Source organism: Amphibalanus amphitrite, unplaced genomic scaffold (assembly GCF_019059575.1).
Source record: "Amphibalanus amphitrite isolate SeventyFive unplaced genomic scaffold, NRLGWU_Aamphi_draft 000796F_arrow, whole genome shotgun sequence".
NCBI lineage: Eukaryota > Metazoa > Arthropoda > Thecostraca > Balanomorpha > Balanidae > Amphibalanus > Amphibalanus amphitrite.
The window spans coordinates 129,115-141,989 of record NW_024882290.1 but is presented as its reverse complement, the minus strand read 5'-3'; the positions used below and the strand labels follow the sequence as shown (position 1 = coordinate 141,989).

The 12,875-nt window shown below is 56.1% G+C and overlaps 1 protein-coding gene across 1 annotated transcript; it reads right to left on the bottom strand.

Annotated features, from left to right (window-relative positions):
• Nucleotides 1–1,575: 1,575 nt before the first annotated feature.
• Nucleotides 1,576–4,914, bottom strand: LOC122366319 (octopamine receptor beta-3R-like). Its single transcript, XM_043338468.1, has one exon. It carries the CDS (start codon nucleotides 3,854–3,856, stop codon nucleotides 2,330–2,332), a length of 1,527 nt encoding a protein of 508 aa, XP_043194403.1. The 5' UTR covers nucleotides 3,857–4,914; the 3' UTR covers nucleotides 1,576–2,329.
• Between the last annotated feature and the right edge of the window lie 7,961 nt (nucleotides 4,915–12,875).

Sequence of the window (12,875 nt, the reverse complement as noted above, 5' to 3'; positions counted from 1 at the left end):
AGTACTTTGACCATCATTTTCATGCATATGGCCGGTAATGGCCGCGACAATGGCCGGTCTGCTAGATACCGTTTCACTTACAGTTTAGCGTGTCCTCCGATCAACTCCTCTCCCTGTTTGGCTGTGAAAGGCCGTCAACACCCGGGTTTATCTTCGCCTCCAGCTCTGTGCTGCGAGCCACCGCTTCGTCAAACCCGGGTGGACGACGAGGGTCGGTTGGGAACAAAGGACAGGACGGTGATGATGGGGATGGTGGGTGGGCAAACACTCCGCGCACCCCTCGTGCACCGCGGCTCGGCTCACACTGCGCGTGTTGTCGGCCGACCACGGCGGGCCGCCGCGGTTCTGTTTGTTCTTCTCCACCCTTCTCGTTATCGCCCCCCTCCCCCTCCCCCTTCCCTGGACCCCACTGGCTCGGTGTCGCGTCGTGTCACCTCGGCCCGCTAATCACGATTCAACGTCCCGTTAATGCTTGATTAGCGTGTCCTCCGATCAACTCCTCTCCCTGTTTGGCTGTGAAAGGCCGTCAACACCCGGGTTTATCTTCGCCTCCAGCTCTGTGCGAGCCACCGCCTGCCAGGTCCTCCTGTGCACACGGCATATACGGATCAGGTCACACCCGTCGGCCGTGGCCATGACACGACGGGGACCACAGTTGCCAGGTCATCCTGTTCACACGGCATGTACGGATCAGGTCACACCCGTCGGCCGTGGCCATGACACGACGGGGACCACAGTTGCCAGGTCCTCCTGTGCACACGGAATATACGGATCAGGTCACACCCGTCGGCCGTGGCCATGACACGACGGGGACCACAGTTGCCAGGTCATCCTGTTCACACGTCATGTACGGATCAGGTCACACCCGTCGGCCGTGGCCATGACACGACGGGGACCACAGTTGCCCGGTCATCCTGTTCACACGGCATGTACGGATCAGGTCACACCCGTCGGCCGTGGCCATGACACGACGGGGACCACAGTTGCCAGGTCATCCTGTTCACACGGCATGTACGGATCAGGTCACACCCGTCGGCCGTGGCCATGGCACGACGGGGACCACAGTTGCCAGGTCCTCCTGTTCCCACGGCATGTACGGATCAGGTCACACCCGTCGGCCGTGGCCATGACACGACGGGGACCACAGTTGCCAGGTCCTCCTGTGCACACGGCATGTACGGATCAGGTCACACCCGTCGGCCGTGGCCATGACACGACGGGGACCACAGTTGCCAGGTCATCCTGTGCACATGGCATGTACGGATCAGGTCACACCCGTCGGCCGTGGCCATGACACGACGGGGACCACAGTTGCCAGGTCCTCCTGTGCACACGGCATATACGGATCAGGTCACACCCGTCGGCCGTGGCCATGGCACGACGGGGACCACAGATGCTGGCCTCTCTAGGCGCACGGTGTCGTGGTCAACTAGATACCCACCCCTCTCCGTCACGCCCACTTCTATAGCGCCCGTCGAACGGTCCCACCCCCCCCCCCCCCATCCCGTCTCCTCGTGGCCGTTCTACCTAGATTCTTCCCTCCCCCCCGCAGCCTATCGCTGCGCCCACCTGTCATCCTGCGTCCGTCTCCTGTCGCTCCGTTGATGTTGTCCTGTTATTCCGTACACCAAACCGCGCACTTATATCGCGTTCGTCGCGCGCGCCGCGCGAGAAACACTCCGCGCACCCCTCGTGCACCGCGGCTCGGCTCACACTGCGCGTGTTGTCGGCCGACCACGGCGGGCCGCCGCGGTTCTGTTTGTTCTTCTCCACCCTTCTCGTTATCGCCCCCCTCCCCCTCCCCCTTCCCTGGACCCCACTGGCTCGGTGTCGCGTCGTGTCACCTCGGCCCGCTAATCACGATTCAACGTCCCGTTAATGCTTGAATGAAAATCAATACATATGTAGAGCTCGGTTGCAGGTATCTGATGGGTCCGCCATGCGGGGCGGTGGTGGGTTCGACAGATAGCACGGCACAGCGACGCCAATGACTCCGCTGGGTGCACTGAGCGCTGACCGGGCGTGACGCGAAACAGATAACAGATTTCACTCGCTCGTTACCGCCAGCAATGTAAAAATAGTCTCACGTTTACAGCCCCATCAGCCTTCGCTACCCGTTCCTAACAGCGCCGGGAGTTCGATAAGCGTCCTTTTCATTGTCAGGTCTCCAGGGCACTAAGCTCTCTTCAACATTGCCATCGAAAGACTCACTCTCTGTCTCTGACCAGTCAGCCAGTGGTCTCATTGTGGCGATGCTTACAAAATTCGGCTCCGACAACGAGCCCAACGACATGAATCCGGGCGGACGTCTGCCCCACTAGCAGCCCCATCATGAGGCAACGACCAGCTCGAGAGGGCGGTCCGTGGAGGTTCCGCCACCGCCGCCCGAACTTCCTCCTCCCCCAGCTCCGCCACTGCCACTGGCTCGGTCGGCACGCGTCGGGTGCGACCCGTTCCGCGCCTCGTACGACCCGCTTGGCCTCACTGACCGGCAGCACAGCACCAGCGTCAGAGTCTCGCGAAATGCGTCCCTGAACTCGGTGTTGAAGTACGCGTATATCATCGGGTTCAGTGTGGAGTTCAGATAGCCGATCCAAAACAGTACATCGACCAACACCGGCGGCACGGAGCACGCAGAGCCGCACAGAGTCGCCGCCGCGTACCAGGTAAAAAACGGTAGCCAGCACAGCACGAAACAGCCCATGATGACGCCCAGCGTTTTGGCCGCCTTGTGCTCGCGCAGCATGTGGCTGGTGGAGTAGCGCAGCCGACACAGACGCGATGTGTTGGACGACTTGCGCAGGTCGGACGTGGCCGACTCGCTGAAGAAGGACACGCTGGACGCCTTCTTGTGCAGGAAGCGCGGCGGTAGGTGCGTGGGCGCGCGCGCCCCACCCGACGGCGTCGCGCCGTTAGTGGAGGGCGAATTACCCCCGCCGCCGCCACCCCCGCCGCCGCCGCCGGTACCGCCGGTGCCGCCCGTCGGGTCGTCGCGGATGTTGTTGAGCGCGGAGAGCGCCAGGGTGAGCTCCTCCTCTGTGATGTCGTCCAGCGGCACGGCGCAGTCGGTGCTGTGGAAGTTGATGGTGCTCGGCGTGCGGCTGATGGCGCGGTGCTGCTTGCGCGCCTCCTGGTAGATGCGGCTGTACATCACCACCATGACCACGCCCGGGATCCAGAACGACACGCTCGACGACACCAGCATGTACACCTCGTTGACGATAAACTCACACGTGTCCGGGTGGCGCGCGCGGTAGCTCAGGTGCTCGGACGTCGTGTACCAGCCGAGGAAGATGGGCAGGAATGATATTACTGCTGGCGTGGTCCACGACGCCGCCAACATGGCCGCCACCGTCCGCTTGTTCATGTGGGTGCGGTACTCGAGCGGCCGCAGGATGGCGAAGTAGCGGTCCACGCTGATGCAGCACAAGTGCAGGATGCTGACCGTGCTGAAGAATACGTCTAACGAGTTCCACATGTCGCACATGACGTAGCCGAACATCCATCGGCCGGTGATTTGGATGCTGGCGTTGAACGTCATAGCACACAGCGCCACCAGCATATCGGCAAACGCGAGCGACATCACAAAGTAGTTGGCTACGACTCGTATCCTTCGGTGTAGTAGGACACTGACGATCACCAGCAGATTTCCCAGCACCGAGAGAAGAATGACGGCCGTCATGGCGCCGATCTTGAGCGCCTGAGCGAGCAGCGAGACGCGGGCCAGGTCGGCACCCAGCAGTGACGCGTTGGCCAGCGGACCGATCTCGGTGGCCGGCGACGCGTTCACCGATGGCCGTGCGAGCAGCACAGGAAGCTGGGTGAGTGCGCCCGAGGTCACACCCGCCTCAGCCATGCCATGGTCCGCCGGCGGCGGCCGCGGTGCGTCCCAGGGCCGGCGCGCGTCCGGCCGGCTGCCGCTGGCAGTTTCAGTTCCCACTGGAGAGACTCGAGTACGGGTCACACAGACCGGCGTTCAGGGGCTCAGAGGCCGACCTCGGAGGTGCGACAGCTCACGTTCTGCGGCTCGCTCGGCTGAACTCGGTGCTCCGTGACCGGTCGCCGGCGATGTCCGCTCGATGGAGGGCCGTTCGGGGCCGTCGGCTGCGGATAGTGCGAAGATCCGGCTCAAAAGACGTGCCGCGCCGAGCGCGGTCGAGCCAAGCTCTAGTTGATTTAGCCGATCGTGCTCGGCGTGCCCGAGCGAGCGGCCCCCGACCATATGACGGCTTCGGCTGTCTTCATCAGCGCTCTAAGCCGCCGAGCGGGGCTTCCGGCCCATACCAAACAGTTGTCGGCGCCGTTCCATTGCCAAGCCGGCGACGACCGCGCGGTTTGATCAGGCACAAACCCTCTGTCGAACGGTCGAGGGTCGGGTCCAGCCGGCTGCCGCGGGGTCGCCGAATCGAGCTCACGGCCGCAGGATCGATCCACCCATGACGACCGGCGAATAGTTTAAAAACGCTCGCTCCGTCGCCGCCGACGGCGAGGTGACACGCGCGCCGGCCGTTCCACACCCTATCGACGGGCCGATTGGCGGCTCTCTGCCCTTACAGAGCGCGTGTCCGTCCCTCGGGGCCAATGTCGCAGGGAGGAGTGAGCGTCGGCAGTTTAGGAGATTAACGGGACCAGATGACAGGCTGGCTGAGTCGCCGTAAAATCAGTGTCCGCGCTGGCCGAGGGTGAGCTCACCTCCCTTCATTGTAGTCAGGAGCGATGATATTGACAGATGCAGGTGCTGAGGCCAACTGATCACCACAAGTGTAACGATGGCTGGGCTAGACAATAAGTCTTCGTAGAATACTACCACAAGTGTCCTGAGTTCACGGTTTATGAGCGAAGAGGATGACTTCGCTCTATTCGATTAGACACCTCTCAGCACTGGCCGTCGCTCGGCCGTCAGTCACCTTCAGACACTGGACCACGCAGTGACGGCTTCAGGAGGGCACCTGCGGCGTACTGGGCCGCTTCGGCCGCCGACAGCCGCCGACTGCCGCCGTGCGCCGCACGTGCAGCGGCGGCGGCGGCGGCGGCGGCGGCGGCGGCGGGCGGCCGCGCTCGGGGATCGATGGCGACCCGCCGGGAGCCGACGGAAGGCAGCTGGGCCGGCCCGAGCGCTAATTGCCGGCGTCGCACCGGTACCTGAGCGACCGGTGGCGTGACCCGCGTAACGCGAGACGGCCGACGGGGACAACAGCCGGAGAGGTCACCGCCGGGACGGTGGGGCGCGCAGAGCGGCGGGCCAGGCCGTCCATCGGGTGGTGCTCCATTAAATCAGACCGGCTCCGTCGGGCGGAGGGCCATTCATCGCCAGGTTGTTTTCACGGGGGGCCAGGTCGCGTTCGCGCGCGTAAGTGAATTGCCACTCCCGTGATCGACTAGATCGGGCTTATCGACAAATTGAGCTGGTCCCCAGAGAAAACTGCACTAAATTCGGACGCCAAATGGGTCACCGGTTTAAATATTAAACATTGGCCGACCGTCACACGATGGAAAAGTTGTTTGTCCGGTGAACTGAACTATTTTGAAATGCTGTGCAATACGAGTAGTGAAATTTAAAAACACCCATTTCTAAATACTTTGTTTAACTAGTGCATTTGCACGCAAAACTGTGACTGTGATTGGCCCATCTGCTGTCGTTTCTATAACTGCCGATACCTATAAATCGTAATATCTATGCACCTAAAGCGATAAAGCATGGTGTGAACTAATTTGTTTTCTGATAATTCGTGTGCGGTAATCAGTTTCCAAAGCGAAACATTGCTTTAGAAAACGCGATTAGTTCAGGTAGAATCCTTACCTACCACCCTGCATACCTATCACAACCTGAAGAATCTGAAGGATTAGTAGAATCCTTAAGGTTAGCTAGACTACTCATCGTACCCGATCGCAACGTCTATTCCTATATCGCCACCTGTTGTTAGATAATTCAATGCTGTTTCCACCAGGAAACTCTGAAGAGTAGATGCGCAAAAGTCGTGCTGACTGCACGGTACCTAAATCAGTGTGCTTCATGATGCAACAGCTTCGCCGTCTGACGAAACAAGCTTTTGAAAAGAAATTATAACTTAATTAGGTGTGATGTTAGTAAATTGTCTACGTAGCTGTACTGAATCGTCGTAGTTAATCGCGCTAAATAGGAACATGGGAAGAACATACAAAGCATGAGACAAATAAGAATAGGAGGTGCTTTTTATAACCTACACTCTTATATGTATACCTACCTACACTCTTGTCACATCACATATACCAGTAATGGTAACTTAGACAATAGACAGTCGACAGTTAGGACTAACGCTCAAGGCGCTTATATGGCTCAACAAATGCACATGCCTATCACAAAACTAAAAAAGGCATTGTGCTGCAGAACAATCCCCGCAATGGTCCACAACAATAGAACTACCTAAATCTTTAAATCAACTATTTAAAAAAACGATTAAAATACCTATTTTTCGTGATTTATATCGAAGTTCGAATATCGGAATGAAAACACCAACCTGGATACCTATTTACGTTTCCATATAGGTATGAGCAGACAATAAGATTTATCAAGTTTTTCAAAGGGTTCTGGGATCCTACGTCACTTAGCTAAGTAATGGTCGAAACACGTGAAAGAATCATAGTTCACTGAGGGTGAATGATGGCTCCAACATTTCAACTTCCACGGAAATGTGAGAAATTCCATTTAGGCCTACACATCACTGATCATAAATCATGAAATTCGATGAACGCGAGATGACTGCAGCAATCTCTGGTGATCCGGGTAATACGGCCGCGGCGCAGCAGCGCGGATAATCGGCATCGGGGCCGACACGCTGGGTGTCAGCTGAGTGCTGAGTGTGAGTGAGTGTCGGTCAGTGTCGGACCATCGACACTGATCGACGCTGACACTTACACCATGACACCGACACTGACGCCACGACACCGAGTGGCGGACACTATGACATCGACACCAACTCCACGACACCGAACTTGACATCACGATACGGACACTAAAACACTGACCGACACCGACAGATAAACGGACTGATGACGACATTGATACTAAGACACTGCCACCTTAACACCGACACTGACACCATAACACCAAAACTAACATACCACGAACTGAAGCCGGCCAGGATAGCGGTCGCTGAGCACGGCGAACCTACAAATCTCTCGGCAGACCACGCCAGCTATCGTTATCGAGTTCACGGGGGTCGGAGAGGAAGCCGTCCCGATGCAGCCCGACCTTGCCAGGGGGCAGAATTTCTTCCCAGAGGCCGGGAAATGCCAATGTCAACGCTGGTCACAGTTTGCTGACAATTCTTCCGCCTACGCCGGCCGGTGGTGGAGCTCGAGCCCGCATCTGTCTGGTGATCCCCATGGTCCCTGACTGGTCCAGCTCGTGACGGTTCTCATTAGGTCCGGGCGCAGATCAAACCACCCCAAATTCCAGTGGCATGTCTCCCCGGGCCTCGTCTCTTGATTAGTGTCTCTCGCTTTCCTCCTACTCAAGACTGTCATCAGCCGGGCGGGCAGGTATTGAGCGATCGATCCCCTTCTCCGAACCGCCGTGACCCGTGTCCCCAGTGCGGCTCTGAGAAGGCCGGCACGCGTGCCTTGTCGACAGAGGCCTATTCCTTAGTGGATAGATTACTACGTATACACCTGGGCGTGCATACGCATCCAGTCAAACGACCTTCTCTGTATACGAACACATATGCGCAATGCATAGCTAAGCGTGCATACCAGCCCCGTCAGACAGACGGCCGTTCAACTCTGGACACATGCATACCTATAGATCAAGATATGTAGATGTCTATTGCCTTTCTGCCTTTTCTGTCCAGATATAAAGCCAAAGGTATTATTTTTGTTGTATACTTAATTCCCCACACAGTACACAATACACATATTCAGCCAAACAGTCGCTTCCGTCTGAACAATTGGAACAATTGGCAGTCTGCCCAGTAACTGCCACCCGAACAGCCCAGAACGGCAGCGGAGACGTCAGCTCATAGTCAAGGACGATCCAAAGATGTTTCTGTGTCTGCCACAAATGTCGATATCAGCGAAATTAAACTATGACGCTAGAGCGACTGTTGTGCAGTCTGCAGACAAGTGCAATTAATTATATATGCTGACGTTGAAATGAAAGGGATGTGGAATGGCAATAATGAATTGATGCCATTAGTTCTGAAAATTGGATGAATTCCTTTTTAGCCGTTTATGTAACTGAACGTTTATTCCGCAGCACGTCGAGTAATAGACCATATTTAACCTAAATTGAGTATCTTATGGGAAAATACCAGTACTAAGTACTTGCAGGCATGACTGTAGATTTCACCTCCGGCTCCAACCCTTCTAGTAGATCACAACATTATTAATGTCTGTGTCAGTCTCAGTCTCAATCCGAAAGTGTGTAAGTCCTTCAGACGACAATACTACAATCACTGACCAGCCCCTACCCGTGCCGCGATGCGCAGGACTGCCGCGAGGCATGCACGCTCCGGTCGAGAGCGGCTGTTTACCAGAGACCTGGGCCACTTTATTGCCGGCGAGCGCCGTCTGTCAGGATTTCCCCGTGATGAAGGCGCCTCGGTGGCACTCTGTAACCCCCCCCCCCCCCCACACACACACACCTCCCTCAGCGCTCGCTGGAACTACTACTGGTGAGGGAGGTCGCCAGGAGGTTTAGGGAGTGTTGGCACGCCAGGGATAAAGAGTGAGAAGACACCCTCAAGTTGTCTGATTCATTAATCTCTTTTCTGCTGCAATGTGTAGATGACAGATGTATGAGGTATAATTGGCTGTATTACACACATACTCTCTCCAACCAGCTATAATTTACTCCAAATTGTTCTCCTATTGGCAGCTCGTTGTAGGCCTTTGATAGTATCCTCTATCCGCAGCGCACTGGATCCCACACGGCCTCACAGGCTCTGCAGTGCGCTGAACTCGTTGCGGCGATTGACATTCGCCTCAGGTGCTGCGGCTCTGACCTAATCTGGAGCAGAGTGAGTTTCGGCTCACCTCGCTCGGAGAGCAGGAGAGCTTCGGACGGGCGGCTGAACGCTAACCACAGAGGCAGGCGACCTGGTAACAAGGCTGCGGAGACAGGAGGCCCGGTAACACAATCACGGGGGCCTGGTAACACAATCACGGGGGCCTGGTAACACAGTCACGGGGGCCTGGTAACAAGGCTGCGGAGACAGGAGGCCCGGTAACAGAGTCACGGAGTCAGGCAGCGTGGTAACACAGTCACGGAGGCAGGACGCCTGGTAAGTGGTAACATAGTCATGGAGAGAGAAGGCCTGGCAACACAGCTATGGAGACAGGAAGACAAGTAACACAGTCACGGAGACAGGACGCCTGGTAACACAGTCACGGAGACAGACACGACCTGGTAACACAGTCACGGAGACAGACACGGCCTGGTAACACAGACACGGAGGCAGGACGCCTGGTAACACAGTCACGGAGACAGGCGGCCTGGTAACACAGTCACGGAGACAGACACGGCCTGGTAACACAGACACGGAGGCAGGACGCCTGGTAACACAGTCACGGAGACAGACACGGTCTGGTAACACAGTCACGGAGACAGACACGGCCTGGTAACACAGACACGGAGACAGACACGGTCTGGTAACACAGTCACGGAGACAGACACGGTCTGGTAACACAGTCACGGAGACAGACACGGCCTGGTAACACAGACACGGAGACGAAAGGAACTGGTAGAACAGAGCTAGTCTGGTAACACAGTCTGGTAACACAGCCTGATACACAGACATGGAGTCAGGACTTGGTAACACAGTCACGTAGACCTGTAACACAGTCACGGTGATAGAGGACTTGGTAACTTAGTCACGGAGACGGACACTGTCTGGTAACACAGTCACGAAGACAGAGGACCTGGCAACACCGCCACATTGAGACGGGCATCCTAGTCAGCCACGGAGACAGGTATGTACCCTGGCAACGCTACCACCAAATATGGTGACCTGAGGCGAGTTTTTCGAACAGAAATATTGCCGAGTGGGGTTATTTTTAAGCGCTGCTCTCAAAGTTCATCAGCAACGAGAAAAATATCCACTGATGTAAAAATAGTATCAGCCTGCCTAACTGGTGTTTTTAAATCAGACGTTATTATTTTGCGTGTCTGGCGAAACTTGTGGGAGACTTGATAAACATATTCTAATTAATATCGTCGGTCCATATTGCTCCTATTCAACACTATTCAGTTCACTTTACAAGTATCTTCGCAGTAGCACTCCCTGAACTTCGCCGACATCTTCGTTAGGAGTCTCCGATATAGCACGCTGTCCGTTCCTCTGACCCGCGGTCGACACTTCGCTCCACACTCTACAGGTAGGCACTCGGAGTCGGGAACGACCTCTCTCACGGTTCATTTCCCGCCGAGAAAACGTCCAGTCGTGCTCAAGGTGCCGACGACGGCGCTCTCCGTCGTTAGTGGAGCCTGTATGGATCCACTCAATGCTCGTATCGATCACAGATGTTGCGAAGTAGGCGATTTAATTTCATTTCCTGCATTGTGTACTGACCCGTGAGTAGTGTGCTCAATCGCAAAAAGCAGTGCACACTGGTGACGACATGGAATGTTTAACTTTCTTATAATGTCCCTTTTCCCGGATGTGCATTTGCTGAAAGTTAATACGTCGAGTACGAGGCTCCTGGCTCTGAATATCCTAAGCCCTTCCATGAAGACTTTGAAGAAGTTTGACACAGTTATACGATTACTAAACAGAAAAATGGAGGCTTAGATATGCATAGCGTGTACCATAGTCATTATAGTGGTGGTGAGAAAACGAAAACAGCTGCGGGTTATTGTTCAGCCCGTCCTGCAAGCCGCGCTAGTAGACTCGCGGTTCCAATCACTAGATGTCGCTACGAACCGCGCGCCTGCGAATATGCTGTGCCGCATAGCACAACGCTAAAGCGTCTAGGAGTGCGCCGCGAGTGCCAGCGATCTGAATCGTTTTCTTTCCGTGTCTGCATGAAATAAGCCAAGCAGCTGGTTTGGTGGAGCGGAGACCTGAGAAATTCGTATTTTGAAAAGTAATAAAAAAATATTAAGAACGAAATAGTGCATGAACGAACTCCTTTCATGTGAGCAGTCTCTGTGGTCTGCGGTCTCCTCATGCCGTTCCAGCCGCCGCAGATTCCATGGCCGCCGCGCCGGTCGAACCACTGCCTCCCCTCCCTCAGAGGTGGCCGGTCGAGGTCCCGCCGCCGCGTGTGTGACCGAGTGTGACAGCGCGGTCGGGTGCCATTGTCCGTCTCTGGCCGGTTCACCGCCGCTGCATAATGCCGCCCCTGATCTGCCCCCGAGCCAGCTGATCGAGGCCGATAGTGATGATCGATGTCTTGAGCGGCTCCGGTCGCTGGCAGCGAGACGGGCTGGCTCCTGATACCGGCGGCTTAGCATCAGGGCTCAGCTGGAAAGGGAGCCCGAGCTTCTGATACGGGGTGGAGTGGCTTAGCATCTGCCCGGCTCACCTAATCTGGAGCTCGCTCCCGCTGTCGAGTTGAAGCGTCAAAAAGCATCTTATGGTTGGTTGGTCTGGATTTGAAGTTGGAACACGGCTCCTGATTCCTAGCTGGAGCGGATAAGTCAAGTGCCTGTCAGGATCTAGCCTGAGATTCGGCTCAAGCCGTCCGTCGAGCTGAGGCTGCTGAGAAAGCTGAGGAGCTAACGTGACTGGGGGGAGGCTGAGAGACAGAGCATCAGCGGCCAATCCACCCGAGCTATCATCCAATTACGGCGACAGCCCGAGGGTAACAAGGGCGTTCGGTGTCGTGGGGTCGTTTCCAGTACCGTCTGCCGCGCAGCCAAGGATACCGAAGCCTCGAAATAGCTTAGCTTAGTGCGGGGTACGTTGACTCGGTATTATCTTTCAGTTTCTCTATAATGGACGCTTGCGATCTAATGGCCTTGCTGGATTCAAACAATAGTCCTTGTGTATTGGACGGCTTTATGCTGGCTTGGCATTTTATGCTGTCTCCGTGTGTCTCTTGGTGTTTAGCACAACATTCAAGCGAAGATTCCGGATTTCGTAATAGCTAGGTTTGATAAAAACGTGATCACAAATGATGCTTCGCTGTGGCTTTGCTTGTAGACGCACTGATATGTGAGCCATCAAACATGTATAAGTACAGCTCCAATATTATCATTGCCAAAGCCCGAACATGAAATATAAACCACAGGACCAACTCCGAAGCCATAAAGCCTGAAACGCGCTTCCCATACTGCGCCTTGGTATGACCCCTTGTAAGGTTTGCAGTGCACTTTGCGGCCAGAGGTGGCCCATGGGCACTGGGCACTGGGTAGGGTCCATGTATTCCATGTATGTATGGTCCGCGAGTATGTATGATGTCCAGGTCCAATGTACGGACGCCGGGACAGTCCCCCGTCCACGCTCCGTGGTCCGTCCGCCGTCGGGTGGACGCTGCGCGCGGCATCGGTCGCCGATTTGGCACCGTCCCTCGCCGCTCGACCTAATGGTCTGCGAGCGGGTGGCGTCGGTCCATCCGGCCGGCCCACCGCACAATCGCCGGCCGGTCCCTTGGACCGGACCCTGCCTGAGGACCCTGCCGGACGTGGGGTTACCGGACCTTCTGTCCTCCCGGACCGGACTCTGCTTGACGCCACGCACTGGACCTATAGATAGACTCCGCGTCCGAGACCCCACTGGGCGCCGGGGTACCGGGCGTCCTAGACCCAGCGTCCCATTGGACACCGGGACTCTATTGAACACCGGGACCGGGCTTTCTTCTGTACATCGGACGGACATTGCTTACCGGCGCTCGGAGAGCCACTCATCTGGCGCCCAGCCGTTCTATACATATAACATGCCTTGCGAGATGCTGAC

Bases quoted from the DNA above. Each gene is read 5' to 3' on its own strand.
- LOC122366319 (XM_043338468.1), bottom strand. From the start codon at position 3,856: ATGGCTGAGGCGGGTGTGACCTCGGGCGCACTCACCCAGCTTCCTGTG.